This window comes from Lepisma saccharinum, chromosome 1, assembly GCF_977018435.1.
Source record: "Lepisma saccharinum chromosome 1, izLepSacc3.1, whole genome shotgun sequence".
NCBI lineage: Eukaryota > Metazoa > Arthropoda > Insecta > Zygentoma > Lepismatidae > Lepisma > Lepisma saccharinum.
Window position 1 is genome coordinate 219,553,602 of NC_139229.1, and position 16,523 is coordinate 219,570,124.

General features: G+C 35.6%; 1 protein-coding gene across 4 annotated transcripts in view; it reads right to left on the reverse strand.

The window, feature by feature from the left end:
* Window positions 1–636: 636 nt before the first annotated feature.
* Window positions 637–16,523, reverse strand: part of Sms (spermine synthase) — a 79,229-nt gene continuing 63,342 nt past the window's right edge. For all 4 annotated transcript variants that reach the window (XM_083112146.1, XM_083112145.1, XM_083112148.1 and 1 more), the window contains exons 7-9: window positions 15,373–15,462; window positions 10,863–11,054; window positions 637–3,500 (exon numbers count right to left, since the gene is read on the reverse strand). In XM_083112146.1, coding sequence (XP_082968272.1) covers window positions 3,348–3,500; window positions 10,863–11,054; window positions 15,373–15,462 — 435 coding nt within the window. In that variant the 3' untranslated portion in view covers window positions 637–3,347. The remainder of the gene's footprint in view (window positions 3,501–10,862; window positions 11,055–15,372; window positions 15,463–16,523) is intronic.

Below are 16,523 nucleotides of genomic sequence, written 5' to 3' on the forward strand. Positions count from 1 at the left end.
GTCTCCTGTCCTCCATTACTGTACTACTGTACTACAAACACCTGACAAACAAAGATAGAAAAATAAATTAAATTAAATTTTAGACTTTTGTCAATCATAACATATACAAATTATTACTGTGAATATACTAAATATTGTTTTAGGGTCATTTGAAATCACAGAGTTTCTGTTGAAACACCCGGTACAATTACTGTGATGTAAATGTCACAATTATCTCTAAGGATGGTATTAGGACATGGTACAGTCGTTTCATTAATGAAGCCTGTGCCTTTCTTGGCCTGCTCTGTCCATGCAATTGACATAATTTTTACCAGTGCATTATCCTGGCTGAACACTTCACAAAGGTAAGAAATGGATTATGTTTTTCTTCAAAATGTTAATTAGAATCTGCTGCATGTAATATGTGAAAATGAATTACTGAAACCAGAATAGTGCTATAACCTGGAAAACTGATTGCTGCTGTTTAACTTAATAATGAGGCCATCTTTCTTCAACCTGATTATGATACTGAGATGTTTCTCGAACTTCAAGTTCTCTTTGAAAAAGTAACCCCTTTCAAATGTACTGTTTTGTTCAGCATGTGTGACTGAAAAGAAAAATATATTTTTTTCTTTCATTTTTATTATCATAACCCATTTAACATACAGAATGAAATTTATCATTCTGTACATAGCACATAATCATTAACAATTTTCTTATAAAGTAAAATTCTAATATGGCAACTAGGAACATACATATTCTGTAATATCAAAAACAAGGAAATCTTTTATCATGGATTTTCGTTCACTGTAATACTCAGGAACACACTATCATCATATCCTACATAATAAGCTATACTTTTGGAAATTCATATAGACTGTTACAATAAGAGCTTACCTTAAAAAAAAAAATGTATAATATCTAAATACACAAGTAAGCAGAACTATAAAAATAATCAAACTGTACTTTCTTTATACAATGGATGTCAAAAAAAAGACAAACAACCTGTGTTGAAATCATTCACAATATAACTGTGCCTAGACAAATTATACTGATAAATTTATTCACTACTGCATACATTACAAAAGAACAATAATGAAATCAATGTTTACAAAATATGGCATTTTGTTCAATATACAGTGGAACCCTGATTTTATGTTCCCCAGTTTTACCTTTTCCCGCATTATACATTCAATCTTCACAGTCCCAATAGAGCTAAATGCTATAAAATGTTCCCCGATTTTACATTTTCCCACATTTTAAGTTCCTGGTCCCCTGAAAAGTGCAATATCGAAGTTATACTGTATATATGTAAGCTATCAGGCATGACCTGCGCCTCTTGCTAATATTTTTATTGAACTAGATGCAATAACTTCTATACAAATCTAGCTTCCTAAAAACATGCATTCAGGATCAAAATGGCAATCTTTACCTGAAACTTACTCTTTACTGCATATGCCACCTAAAACTTTTTATAATGTTATGCTAAACAAAACTGTGTAAATATTGAAACAACAATGTCACACAAGAACACATTCAATATTACTAAGATTTTCTGAGTGTTGAATCCACAGAATTTGTCCTCTATAAATGGAAAAGTACACTTTGCTTATCATGAATTCCTTGAAAAAATTGCAAAATTCAAATATTTCACTTGAACACGAGAAAAATATGTGACATACAATTAAGCTGTCACCCCCCCCCCCCCAAAAAAAAAAACAACTTCAAACATATTTGCACTGTACCTCACTAACTACAGTTCTCTTATACGAGATTCTGCAGATACTTCAAAATGTTACAAATGGTATAAAAACCATTAAATTTTATGACTATTCATAACAGCAAATTCCAATCTAATTCACATTTATACTTCTTCATTCTTCAAAACAGTTTCTGCATTTAAAGTCTTCAAATTTTGGTAAAATGAGCATTGCATATAATCACTACTTCATACTTCCACATATATTTACATATCACAGCTGTTTTCAATTCCCATATTACCTTTTTACCAGGCATGATAGTGTAAGAGTTTAGCACAGATTCCCAAAATTTGAACATTAACCTGCTCTACTCACTTTACATGTTTGTACACATCTAATACACAATAGCTCCAAAGGCTTTGAAATATGATAAACATAAAATGACTTGTTACAACTTCAAACAGAAAGTAGACTAGTTGTTTGAGAGAACAGGAAAATATACAAATGAAATTGAATACATGGAAGAATATGTACTATCAAATTATTAAATCCCAATCAAAATGCTGCAAGTTTTTAATGTAACTGGGAACTTTCTTAAAAATATTCATGTAATGAGTTCTGGAAGATGTAGGAAAAAAAGTCACCTTGCTTGAGGAAGTATTTTTACCCAAGTCATTCTTTCTAAGACACTTAGAAAGTAAATACACATACTAAACACACTAAATCTTACTTTTATCACTTGTAACCATTAACTTGAAGTATAGAACTACATAAAAAAATTAAGAGTTTCCTTTTGATACTAACAAAAATATTTACTTATATTCCACTGTTTTACATATATACACATAAAAACATCAAATAATACTTCCCATACATGCTGAAGTCGCAAACATACATTTCAACTAGCTTTTCATCTTTGGACAACAATACACTGGTCTACAAAATGCAAGATAGGAGCTATATTCATCAGTTGGGGGATTCCAATGAAAGATAATATTGATATGTAAGTTCATGGATATTCAGCAGTTTAGTCTCTTTGTGAAAATATCTACTACAACAGAGGAGCTTTCAAAATGGCCAAATGATAAAATGGATTTAATGCAATTATTATGCTGAATACCAAGGGGTGCGGGAGAATCTGAATGACCTCTCCACATAGGAAGAAATGCATTTGTAGGACATCTAAAGGTTTTGAAACCCTACAAGTAGAGAACACCCCCACACTCTCCTCAAACAAAATTGAGCATTTCAATGACTAAAAATAACAATGTGACCAAGTGACTTGTAAGTATAGCAGAGAAGTACAAAGATAGTTTTAGAGCAATAGCGATTTCAATACTTTCTTTCTTCTTCATATGTGAACTTTCTCCAGAAAATACTTGAGCTTGACTTACATAAACAAGTGACTGATGGAATCTTAATTCAACATGTTCCCTACCACCCTTAAGCGTACACAATTACATATTAGACAACCATGATTTCTTTCTAACACTACCCAATGAATATCACTTATCATTTACATGCTTGAAGAAATTCACTCCTCAAGCATTATTCTATTCTGATCTGGTCTACCTGATCAGCAAAATTCATTTATTGTACTTTCTTCATGTCATGCATCAAAATGGTTACGAAATTCTTTTGAAAACAATATAGACTAGACACAAGGGACTAGTTGGGCTTCTTCCACACTTGGTAGAATATCCAATCCTCCATAAATGATGGAACGAAAGCATTATTACGAGAGAATTCAACTGGAACCTTCAACTTCTTCAACTGTTCCTCATACATAGCCAGTGCTGCTGGTGAAGATGTCCCATTTCCCTGTGGAGACAGAAGTACACAATAAACATGGTGGTGTTGCAATTGAAATAGCCTAACACTCTGCATGAGATTTCAATAATGGCTATTATGTATGTATTATGTATTAATGAAAATGAGCAGGTGCTACTCCAATGTATGAGGGCTAGTCAAAAAGAGTGAGAATGATTTTTTTTATATATCACACAGTGAAGATGCAGCGGTGAAACAAATTTGCGCGAGAAGAACGTGTCTCGAGGAATCGGCAGATAAAAATGCAAGCACGTATGCACATGCATCTGGCAACATTGTGCAAACAAACCACGAATGGTCAGAAGTCGCATACGGAAAATAGAGTCGGTCCGTGAGGATCAGTATGCAGCTTTGAAATTTTGCGTCTGTCTGCAGAAATCTGCCACGAAAGCATATGAAAAATGTTGCAGCATGCATATGGCAAAGATGTCCTTCCACAATCAACCACATTTCAGTGGTTCAAACAGTTTAAGGAGGGCCGTGTTTCCACCACAAAGCAGGGGGGTCCGGGTGCTCCAGCCACCGCAATGAACAAGATCATGGTTAACACAGCTGCAGTCATTGTTTTGGAAGATCGCCGAATAACAATAGATGAACTAGTGAACGTGTTACACATTTCCCATGGTAGTCCATTCACCATTCTGCACGATCGCTTGCACATAAGACGAGTATGTGTGAGATGGGTGCCGAGATTGCTAACGCCTGAACAGAAGCAGGTGAGAGTGGAGGTGTGTTGGGAGCTTCAGCATCTGGTAGCGGAGCATGGCGAGGTATACCTGAATTCCATCATAACTGGTGACAAGATTTGGCTTCACCACTACGATCCTGAAAGCAAACAGGCGAGTAGTTTGGAAATCACCCAGTTCCCCGACACCAAAGAAAGCCAAAGCTGTTCCGTCGGCAAATAAGGCAATGGTGATTTCCTTCTTCAACTACCATGGAATGGTCTACTAACATGAAGTGCCCCACATAACACGATTACTGGGCAGTATTACATGACAGTTTTTAAGACCCTGGCTGAACACATCTGTCGAAAATTCCCTGAGCTGCATCCATCTGGTTGGCGCCTACACCAGGATAAAGCACGCCCTCACATTTACAACGTGGTTGCCCAATATCTGGCTCAACAAAACATTGAATGTGTCCTGCACCCTCCATACAGCCTGGATCTTGCACCATGTGACCCTTTTTTTGTTCCCTCATTTGAAATCGGAGCTGCGTGGCGAGCATTTTGACTCAACAAAGGCCGATCTGAAGGAGGAGGAGGAGGTGGTTCTGAAGGTGATGTCAAAAGACTGGTTCCAGCACGTCTTCCAGGACTGGCAGACATGTTGGGCCAAGTGTATACAACTCAATGGGGACTACTTCGAAAAAGACCATTTCAACCTGGACCCTGCCTAATGTATTTCGTAAGTAAAAAATTCAATCCATTGGCTCTCGTATATGAGCCAAAATTGGTACATTGGAACCAGTGTTTTGATCTGTAAACATTCTTAACCAACTCTGAAACTCAACTGCCCATCTTTGAAACTTTACACTTAGTTCTCACATAATCTCCCTCCTTTCAGCATAAGACTAAAAGTACAAATTGTCTTAAAAGTCCTGCAGAATTCTGAAAAGCTGTAACTTTAAAGTAATAGATTTATAACTATGAAAATTTGGAAAATTTAAAATTTTGTTCTGCCCACACTGCTGAATGACGTGTGTGCAGGTTATCATATGATTCCAAGATAATGTTGATGCAGGAAAAAGCTCACTCCGTGTTATGGCTTGCAGAGTTAAAATCTTGTGTTTTGGTGTGATTACTGACTTTCGGAACGTCAAGACCCAGGAGTATGCAAAGAAACCCACAGATCTTGACGACTTGAAGTTCAAGATATGTGATGTGATTCACAACATTCTGGACAAGCAACATCAGAACGCAATTCTCAGATTCAAACGAAGATTGCAAGTGTTTGGACGTGAATGGTTTGATTGACTGACTTGTTTTTTAAGTCCTCTTTATGCACAGGAAGGCTAATAGGGATTGGACCTACAGTTTAAAGTGGGATCTGAACCACTGTGCTATGTGCCTCCAGCAGGTATCAAACCAGGGACCCCGTGATTACAAGGTGACGTCGTTACACAATGCCATTGGGGAGGCCTGGACGTGAATGATGCCCAGCTGGAGATCTGGCGATGTATCAAACCACATCAAACATTTCATTTGTGTAACAAACAATATTTTGTTGTAATAAACCCATTACTTTAAAAGTTATATATTTTTAGAATCCTGCAAGACTTTTCCAAAACAATGTATTTTCATTATGATTTTACTCAGTTCTCCAGAATTATTTTCCCACTGTACTCAATACACAGTACATTTCTTTTACTTTACTTTACAATGGTCTCCTCCATTTCCTCTCCTACCCAAATTATCACCTTCTTTAATAATAATAATAATGATAATAATAATAATAATAATAATAATAATAACAATAATAGAGATGGGACAGGTGAATGAGTGCTCTTATTAGTTATGGCCAATAGGCATATCAGCACAGTAATACACATATTAATAGTAACTTTAGCCATCCGATATATATTTATAAACAATCTGTAATAGAGGTTGAGATACACTGCAGTTGTTCAGATCCCACTTTAACCTATAGGTCCAGTCCTAATTAGCCTACCTGAGCATGGTGGACTTTAAACATTGATTTTTCACAAAACGAGTATTATTCGTACCACCGCTATCATTAGTTTCACATACATTGTTTTGCTCTGTATGAAATATGTTGTAATTTTAATTTTTCATTTATTCAAGAATTTTTTTTCTCTTGGAAAGTAAGAACAAGTGTGTATCTCTTTGTATGAGTGAAGTATATATTGGGTTGGTGCGAATGAAATGTCCGCTTTGACATCTGGTGGGAAACTCACCTCAACAACACAACACAGGGACTGACTGAGGTCACGGGTCTAACGTCATAAACTCTGTATACGTCCAGCAAAGAGGCTGGAGCACCCAGACAGTCAGGAGGCAGTGTGTTGCTGAACAGGGTCGTCTGAAAGTGCACCATGGAGAACACACAATTGCGAGTGATTTGTCTTTACGAATTCAAACTGGGACATTCTGCTCAGCAAGCGGCCAAAAATACTAACAGTGCATTTGGGCCAGGCATGGTAAATGAACGGACCATTCACCGCTGGTTTGTCAAATTTCGTTCCGGTGACACAGCATTGCAAAATGAACCCCGTGGCCATCGACCAACATCATGTTCGGATGAGCTCCTCAGGAACGCCGTGGAAGCGGACCCTCGGAAAAGTGTTCGTGCCATTGCAGACGAGGTAGGCATACACCATACCACTGTCGTTCGGCGGCTCCGTGCGATCGGTAAAGCGAAAAAGTTGGACTCATGGGTACCACATGATGTGACACCGGTCAACAAGACTCGCCGTCTGGAGGTGTGCAGTTCTCTGAGAGTAAGGAATAACTGGGATGGTTTCCTGCATCGGATTGTCACTTCAGATGAAACATGGATCTGCTATGACAATCGTAAACGATCAGGATAATGGTTGGATCGTGATCAACGTCCAGGGCGGTTTCCGAAACCACCTATCCATCCAAGGAAGGTGTTGTTGCTGGTATGGTGGTCTATGGTGGGTGTGATCCATCATGTCCTTCTCAGGCAAGGTGAAACCATCAATGCAGATCGTTATAGTGCTGAACTCCATGAAATGCACCGCAAACTTTGTCGCAAGCATCCAGAAATGGTCCACAGACATGGTGTCCTCATGTTGCACGACAATGCTCGCCCACATGTTGCGCAAAGGACGGTGCAGACTCTCCATGAGTTACAATATGAAACCCTTCCTCAGCCAGTATATTCTCTCAACCTCTCTCCCACTGACTACCATCTCTTCCGGCATCTCGATCACTTCCTGACAGGGAAGACCTTCGCTGATGATCGGGCGGTGTAACATGCCGTTGACGAGTTCTTTGCGTCGCAGACTCCAGACTTCTTTCATCATGGAATCCAATTGTTGGCTGAGCGATGACAAAAGTGTGTGGCTGCAGACGGCGACTATTTTGATTAACCAGGTATTGTAGTTTTGATTTTTTGGCCTTTGGCAATGACGCACCTGGGCCGGACATTTCATTCGCACCAACCCAATACAAATTGATATGTCAGTAGTCTTTCCACCCATAAAGACTAGCAGTGCCTTAAAACTACTTAACACATATGTGTCATTAATTATACCCTGATCTATACCAAATAAATTAGGTATCAGTTGATTCCACTATAACTAGTTTACAAGATATAAAATTAGTTGTGGTAGTTGTAAATTCAAATCTCATGCTGAAATAGCCTCAGCAATGAGGCTAATATTGCAGAAAATGGGTTGAAGTCTAAATGTTAATTCATATTCTGATATTTTGCATACCTTAGAGAATATACTGACTGGTAATCATTGTGCTTCTTTCTGATGAGGTATCTCACAGCTGAATGGTTATTGGAGATTCTCGAAAAGAGTAAAACTGTTTTAGAGCAAGAATCTTAGGTTCACTTCCCAGTGAGAGCCCAAAATTTTGGTGCTGACCCAGCATTATGAGGACACTTGTGAAGGAAATAGTAGCAGCTCTCCCAGTGGCAATGGAGCTCGGTACTGATGATACTTCACCCAATGCAAAGCTGCTGGGCAGGCCTTGGGACTCAAAGATCTGTTCCAGGAAAAAGGCTATTCAGTACTGGACCTACAGTTTAAATTGGGATCAGAATCACAGCACCGACTCCCAAGATTCCTTGATTATGAGTAGACCTCGGATTTTAGGTTTTTAACCTATTTTTTCCTTTGCAGGTAAATAAGAAATAACAAGTTACGTCTGCGTTTCACTAAAAAAAGCAACAACTGATGAAGTTTTATAGTGCTCTAAATAACCTATTTTGCTTGTTAGGACCTATTTTAGATTTATGTGCCTAAATCAAACCTTTTTTTAAGTATTTATATTTTCTTTTAGGTTTTGCAAAATTTTTACATCATACAGAAGAATTTGCTCTGTTTGGTGATCAAAAAAATTCAATGAATAACGTGATTGAAACATGCTGTCTGTCGATTTACCTCCTGCCAAGTCCATGATATTTTTTCAAAGTTCTAAACAAAAGGTCTGGCACCACTGCTACCTGCAAAGTCCAAAGTACAAACTTCAAATGGCAAAAAAAATCAAATTTGTGCCACTGACAATGCTTCTGATCATTCTCAGCATTAAGATGATCCTTATAGACAAACGGCAAAGTTTCACTGTGGATAACATGAAAAATATTTATTGTTATTTAATCGTGATGGCAGATACAAGCAGATGTTTTTCATATTTCAACCTTTTGTATCACCATCTCTCACCACCCACACACAGTAACACAACAAATATATTAACAACATAAAGGGTCCGTATGATTCCAATGCATCCAAAATTTCTAATTCAATTCAATTAAACGGTATACATATATATTTAAAATATTTAATTTAAGGTGTGGAGTTTACATTTGCCATTTCACATACTTAGACTCGAAATACATCTACAAACACATCACAAATGTTATGGGATACACTAATCTAAGAATGCATAATTGTTAATTGTAATAGAATTTCAAACTCAGATTCACCTAATCAACTTCAGTACATTTTATTTTGCAATAATCTTCTACGTGTCAGATAGATTGTTCTGCAAAGGAAAATAAGAAAATAAACATATCGAGAGAATTCTGTTTCATTTTCAATGCAGCTTTCTTTTCCTTCCTCGTAAAAAACTTGCCTCAGCATTTAAAAATATGTACAAATTCAATGGGATTAGGATCAATAGAAGTTGCAATTTTTCCCATGTATGGAGAAAAATTCACGCATAATTCCCGGAGCCAATAATACACATGTAATTCCTGGAATTCAAGGAATTCCCAGTGAGTAGCCACCCTGTTATTGTGCAGCAAATTATACATATATAATTCATTTTTCATATAAACAAATAACGTTTGCTAACAGCACAATTATAGTACGGGGTGTCCGGAAACGGACTGACAGTTTTTAAACAGTTATAACTTGTTTTGCAAACCGAGCTTGTTATTAACAATTGACTGCAAAGGAAGTATACATTTGCGAGTTTCGTTTCGCAATTGTTCATACTTGTACGACTAGCGGTGTCCGCGCTGGTATCACCAAAACCAAAATGGCGTCGGTACGTGAAAGAGCGCAATGCGTGTCGTGGTATGCAGACACAAATAGCGTTGTGCAAGTGCAACGAAACTTTTGCCTGTTTACCAGAAGGATCCTCCATTACATAACACCATCAAGGCATGGAAGGAACAAGTTTTATCTACAGGGAGTGTGATGAAACCTCACAGTGGTGGTAAACCGCAAGTGTCAGACGAACATCCGGAGTCGATAAGATTTTGTTTCACACGTAGTCTGCGTTAAGTTAATACGGACAGCGAGCAGCCAACTGGGAACTCACAGGTCAACTGTGCACGATGTGGTACATAAACAATTACATTTGCATCTGTACAAGAACAGCAGGACTGAATTAGGAATGTGATTGCTTCTATCACGCCTCTGATGCTACAGAATACGTGGAGAGAAATTGAATTCAGGTTGGACATACTCCGTATCACAAAAGGAGCTCATGTGGAGCTAAATTGAGCTGTGCAGAGTTGTAACTGCCACCAACAAAACTTGGTGAGTTTATCTTCAAACTGCTTGCTTTTCTTTTTATCTACTTCTATCCATATTAAAACCACAAACTTCTAAAAACTGTCAGTCCCACCCTGTATTACAATAATTTGTGGATAACTTTGAAAATTATGTATACAAATGAAAATTCAGGTAAATATTAATATTTGTTATGTTACATCTATTAAAATTTCTTAACAGTTCTTTTGAAATGTTATTTTTAACTATTGTACCTAATCAATATTTTTCAGTAATTTTGAATAATTTTAGGTTTTCTGGAACCTACCTCACAAATTTTCAAGTATAATTTAAGATTTTTAGAACCTATTTTATTTTAAGATTTTTAGAGCCTATTCTAGGAACCTAAAAGCATACTTTTTAGAACCTAAAAATCTGAGGTCTGATTATGGCCACTAGAACATTTCTTCCGACCTTGATGATGGCATAGTCAGAATAGAGCTTTGCAGTATCGAAGGCCCCAGGTTCGAATCCTGGCCAAGATAGTTTGTCACATCATACATCTCATCTGTAATTCCTATGCAGTTTCACACAGAACAACATTGCAATGAAAATAACTTTCTGCTAAAATATAAACTGTATGTCATATCATTCAATATGCCCTATAATAAAAAACATCTAAGCTCATATACATACATGAGTCATGTATTTTCCAGTCGGCTTCAAAACTTGCATTGAGGTATCTAGAATCAACCGTATGAAGTTCCACACTTCTCCCTGAGGTGTTGGTGATAAAGGAATGTCTGTCAAATCAGCAAAAACATAATCAAAGGTCCGGCCTTCCTTAATATACTGATTAAGAATTTTTATACAATCATCAACAATAATCTGAAAAAAAAAGGAGAAAAGTTTCATAGTTTAACATGATTCACTAAAAGTAAAACCAATCTATTAATGTCTAAGATAGTAGACTTCAGCTACTGTGCAAGGTGTCAAAACAATTAGACAAAGGATCTTTCTACTTCTAAACTGGTTTGTTAATTTATTTATTTATAGAGCCCAATAGGCAGAACCCAATTATAGTGCTCTAATTACAGAAATACACAATAGTATTACAACCGGTTTACTGCAGTGTTTCAGTAATGGTTTTATTAAGCTTGCATAAACTAGTTTTTCTTGTATGTACGCATTGCTTGCACTGTAGAATTATTTTCCTGTAGTTTACGGTTATTACAAGCATAAGAAAACAGTTTTTTGTTGTGACGTTTCAGGAGAACACACGCTCATTTCATCAGACATTTATTTTCATTTTGACTAAAGATACAGTTATAACAATGGTTAGCAATTTTTTAAACAAAAATAATATGTTATATAATGGATGTTGTCAATGGTACATTGTTGTAATATAGCAAACTTAAATAAAAAAAAATTGATCACATTATGTTTTTATTTAAAATTATGAATCACAAATATCATCAGGTAATTCAAAGTCATCATTGTTTTCACAAAGTCTCTTGATGTTTTCTGTTACATTAAATTTTAAAGATGGTGGCTGGCTTACTCCATTTGTGAAAAAGATCTATGTTACCATTTTCATTATTTAATTTATTCCAGTGTTCTTCTGCAATGAACGAAGCTTCCCAGACATTCAACTCTATGTTTCCAGTCAATCTTTTTAAAATCCTCCTCTTTTTAATCAAATGCTTCTCTTCAATGATGTGAGCTGACAAACTTGTTCTTGGGTTTAGATTTATAATGTCCAAATCATGTTCGTGCCATCTTATTGCAATTTTCCTTGCTGTTTGTGCTACACAATCGTTTGAACATGAACATACTTTATTATTCCAAACAATATTTTTTAGTTTAACAACTTAAACTAAAAAATATTGTTTGGAATAATAAGTATCGTATTGCAAGTTTTGATGTTGAAAATTTATATCCTAGTGTCCCAATAGAAGGTGCTACAGATGCATTACACAGATGGCTTATTGAGATGAAGGTTAACCCAGTAGAATCATGAGAAATGGTTCAATGGTTTACTGTATGTGCAAATTACAATTACTTTATATTTGATGGCAAAATCTATCAGAAAGTAATGGTCTATCCATGGGAAACCCAGTATCCGAAATCATCTCCAGCATTTTCCTTCATTACATAGAATCTCCAATTGTTAATGAGATAGTTGCGGATATCATACCCTACATCAGATATGTAGATGATGTGCTAATTATTGCTAAAAATGAGAACACCATCATGGACATATTTAAATTGTTAAATAAATCACACCTTCGCATAAAATTCACTTGCGAACCTATGAATAACAATGTAATTTCTTTCCTTGATCTGCAAATTAAGACAACTGACACAAAATTCAAACATCAATCCATAGGAAAAAATTAGCAGGGGAAAAATACATCCATGCCAATTCAGAACATTCACATATAACAATGGATAATATATTTTTAATCTTTTTCCTGAGAACACAAAGACTATGTTCTTATAATAAGGATATCAAAAATTAAGAAGAAAGGCTTTTTAATATAGCAAAAGAAAATGGCTTTCACACTAACAGAATGAACCAAATCAAAAAAACAAGTCGCAAGAAAACTAAAGCAAAAGAGAAATACAGACAAAGATGAAAAATCTGTTGAAAAGAAATTTGTGTGCATTCCATTCCACAAGGGATTCTCACATAAACTTGCCAAATTTTTAGAAGATTTAATTTCAAAATTGTTTTTAGATCACCAAGAAGTTTGGAATGTACATTTAATGAATTCAAAATGAGAAATTCTCTACCAGATGTGGAAACCACAGGAATATATAATATAAGTTGTTCATGTTCAAAGGATTATGTAGGACAAACAGCAAGGAAAATGGCAATAAGATGGCACGAACATAATTTGGACATTATAAATCTAAACCCAAGAACAGGTTTGTCAGCTCACATCATCAAAGAGAAGCATTTGATTAAAAAGAGGAGGATTTTAAAAAGATTGACTGGAAACATAGAGTTGAATGTCTGGGAAGCTTCGTTCATTGCAGAACAACACTGGAATAAATTAAAAAATGAAAATGGTAACATAGATCTTTTTCACAAATGGAGTAAGCCAGCCACCATCTTTAAAATTTAATGTAACAGAAAACATCAAGAGACTTTGTGAAAACAATGATGACTTTGAATTACCTGATGATATTTGGGATTCATCATTTTAAATAAAAAAATAATGTGATCAATTTTTTTTTTATCTGAAATAAAAATAAAACAGACTGCTTCTTTTCACTGTTAAGTTGCTATATTACAACAATGTACCATTGACAACATCCATTATTTAATGAATTATTTTTGTTTAAAAAATTGTTAACCATTGTTATGACTGTATCTTTAGTCAAAATGAAAATAAATGTCTGATGAAATGAGCGTGTGTTCTCCTGAAACGTCAAAACAAAAAACTGTTTTCTTATGCTTGTAATAACCGTAAACTACAGGAAAATAATTGTATAAACTAATTGCAAAAATATCAAATGGTACTATATTCACTCGAAATTGTGTTGAAAGATTTGCACGACTAAGTACAATAACTTAGTTGAATTAGCATGATTATGATTATTATATAAATTTCAATTGAAATTAAGACCTAACAAGCTGTCGAAATTTGTGGTGGTTCTATTTTCTCCTGAAAAAAAATAATTCCAGAATCAGGACTACCACATCAAAGCAGGACATATCAAAAACATCAAGGTTTTACACAAGTATAACAAGCTAACCTCATGTTCTATAAACCTTGTAACCAAGGGGTCCCGGATTCAATACCTGGTGGAGGCACATGGCATAGTGGTTCGGATTCTACTTTAAACTGTAGGTCCAGTCCCGATTAGACTTTCTGTGCATAAAGTGGACTTAAAACAACAATTCAACAACAATCATGTTTTATAAAAGAAATGTATGAAATCCTTCTCTACAATCCAATTCTATGGACAAATAAGGAGAGGCCCATCAACTTTGCCAACTACTTGTAAAGGAATGCAGGGCCTGGGAGCAACACTAATACAAAATAAAACATGTAGAAACCGTTATTTTTTATAGTTCTATTTTCATGCTTATTCATATTTTATAGCTCAATCTTTAGCATGATTGCAATTCAACCAGAACCACCAAGTACAGGTATTGGACAAAATAATGGAAACACCTCTGGAAGTCGGAACATCATGTATTAATATGGTGTTGGGCCACCTTTAGCATGCAATACAACTTGGATTCGGGACGGAATAGACCGATACAAGTCCTGAATGGTGGTGAGTGGAATTTGAAGCCATTCTTCATGCAGCACAGCCTCCAGCTCATGTAGAGACGAAGGAGGTGGAAATCGACGTCGAACCCTGGATTCCAAAACAGCCCACAGAGGCTCGATGATATTCAGGTCTGGGGACTGGGTGGGCTAGGGAAGATGTTGAACCTCATCGGCATGCTCTGGAAACCACTGTTGAACAGTGCCAGCAGTATGAATGGGGGCATTATCATCCTGGAAGATGGCATTCCCGTCTGGAAATAAGGTTTGCACCATAAGGTTTGCACCAGTTTTGTATGAAAAACTGGATTCTCTTATTAGTAATATTTTGTTGTAATTCTTGGATCATTTAAGCAAAACTTGGTAAATCGATACATATAATTGGAGTAGAAAAATTAGACACCCATATTATTCAATATTTTGAATAACTTTCAATTATCAAGCATCGATATTGGTATCGGTGAAAATTTGTAAGAGGACTGGCATCAATATGGATATAGGTTGAAAGTGGTGTTGTCACAGCCCTAGTCTAAATACATACTTAATTGGGTCGTAATATTGAGTAATTCTAGCTTGTTGCTACTTGGCATGAACCTCAAAGATGAAATACAGAGTTGAGAAATTTGAAACCAGATTAATGACCATTCTCAAACCACCAAAAAATCAGCCACCATGTAAAAACTTCTTCTAGTTCTGTTTCTTATGAACATAAACTGTTTCACACTTGATATAATGATCATGAAAAACCAAACATAAAATCTACCATACGCAAGCGTTGCAGACATACTCAATACAGTAAGGCTCTATGCACTTTACTTGTTCAACTGAACAAATATTGCAATTCTTATCGACTTCTTCTGGTTAAAATAAATCATTATGATCTACTGCAAGTTACATGTCATTTTCATACAGCAACTTACCTCATAGTTCTTGCTTTTGTAGTTATCTAAGCAATCACCACAGCAACTACGAAGATGGATTCGGCATGCCTGCATAACCATGTCATCAATCTGAAACAAAAAAAAAAAAATGAATAAAAAAAAGCTGAACGAGACAGTATGGCAGATTTCTAAAACTTAAAATCTTTCCTTGAAAGAAAGGAAAACCTTTTGAAGTTTGCAGCATAAAGGCTATTTTATAAAGAGGCCAGATTAAATTTCAAAAGTAGGATTGAGATGTGAGATCTTACAAGACTTGCAAAAGTCAATATCTATACTTAAGCAATGAGTAAATTTAAGTTATTGAAATGTGTTAGAAAATCTACTGGATACCAGAATTTTGTTTTAAAACATTTATATAATAATCAGAATAATAAACCAACTCTTATCTAATCACACAACATCAACTTTTTCCACACAATATTGGCACAGAATTAGTGAAAATTGTGCATATTGTGTAATTCCATTTGGACTTAGCAAAATGAAGCAGTACTTGTAATGAGTAACGGAAGTAGATCAATATAGATGAAGGTTTCTACAGGTTATAAAATCTTGAACATTATAAGCAATCAACATAAGTACATTAGGACAGACATCACCAAACTCCCTGGGCCATGAAGCTACGTGTACATGATGAGTTCCCAAGGGTTAATTGATTTTTTTGATAATTTATTGGTCCAGAAAAACTTTACAATGTAACAAAATTATTCCTTTTAATAGACTAGGGTTGCTCAAAATATGGTTCATGTACAAGTATTGGTTTACATGTACCTTCGGGTAATGGTAAGTAAGCAAGCTTGGTAGAAAAATATAGAAATTGTAAAATCTCCAGCATCCTAAATACATAATTGAATTTATTTCTTATTTTAATGTCACTAAAATGTGATCTAAGAACAGTTTTAGTAATTGTGTACTAGTACTTTTCAACTTTACATTTTCCTGCATTTTAAGTTTTTCCGGCACGTTCCCCTGAAAAACCCAAAATCAAGGTTCTGCTGTATTAATTTAACCATACTCTTGACACACACTGAATCTGATGTGAAAATACCAGACTACTTGGTGGGGCAACAGTGTCTTAAGTATACTTCACAGAAAGTATACCTGAACTGTCAGATTACCATGATGTGGGACTA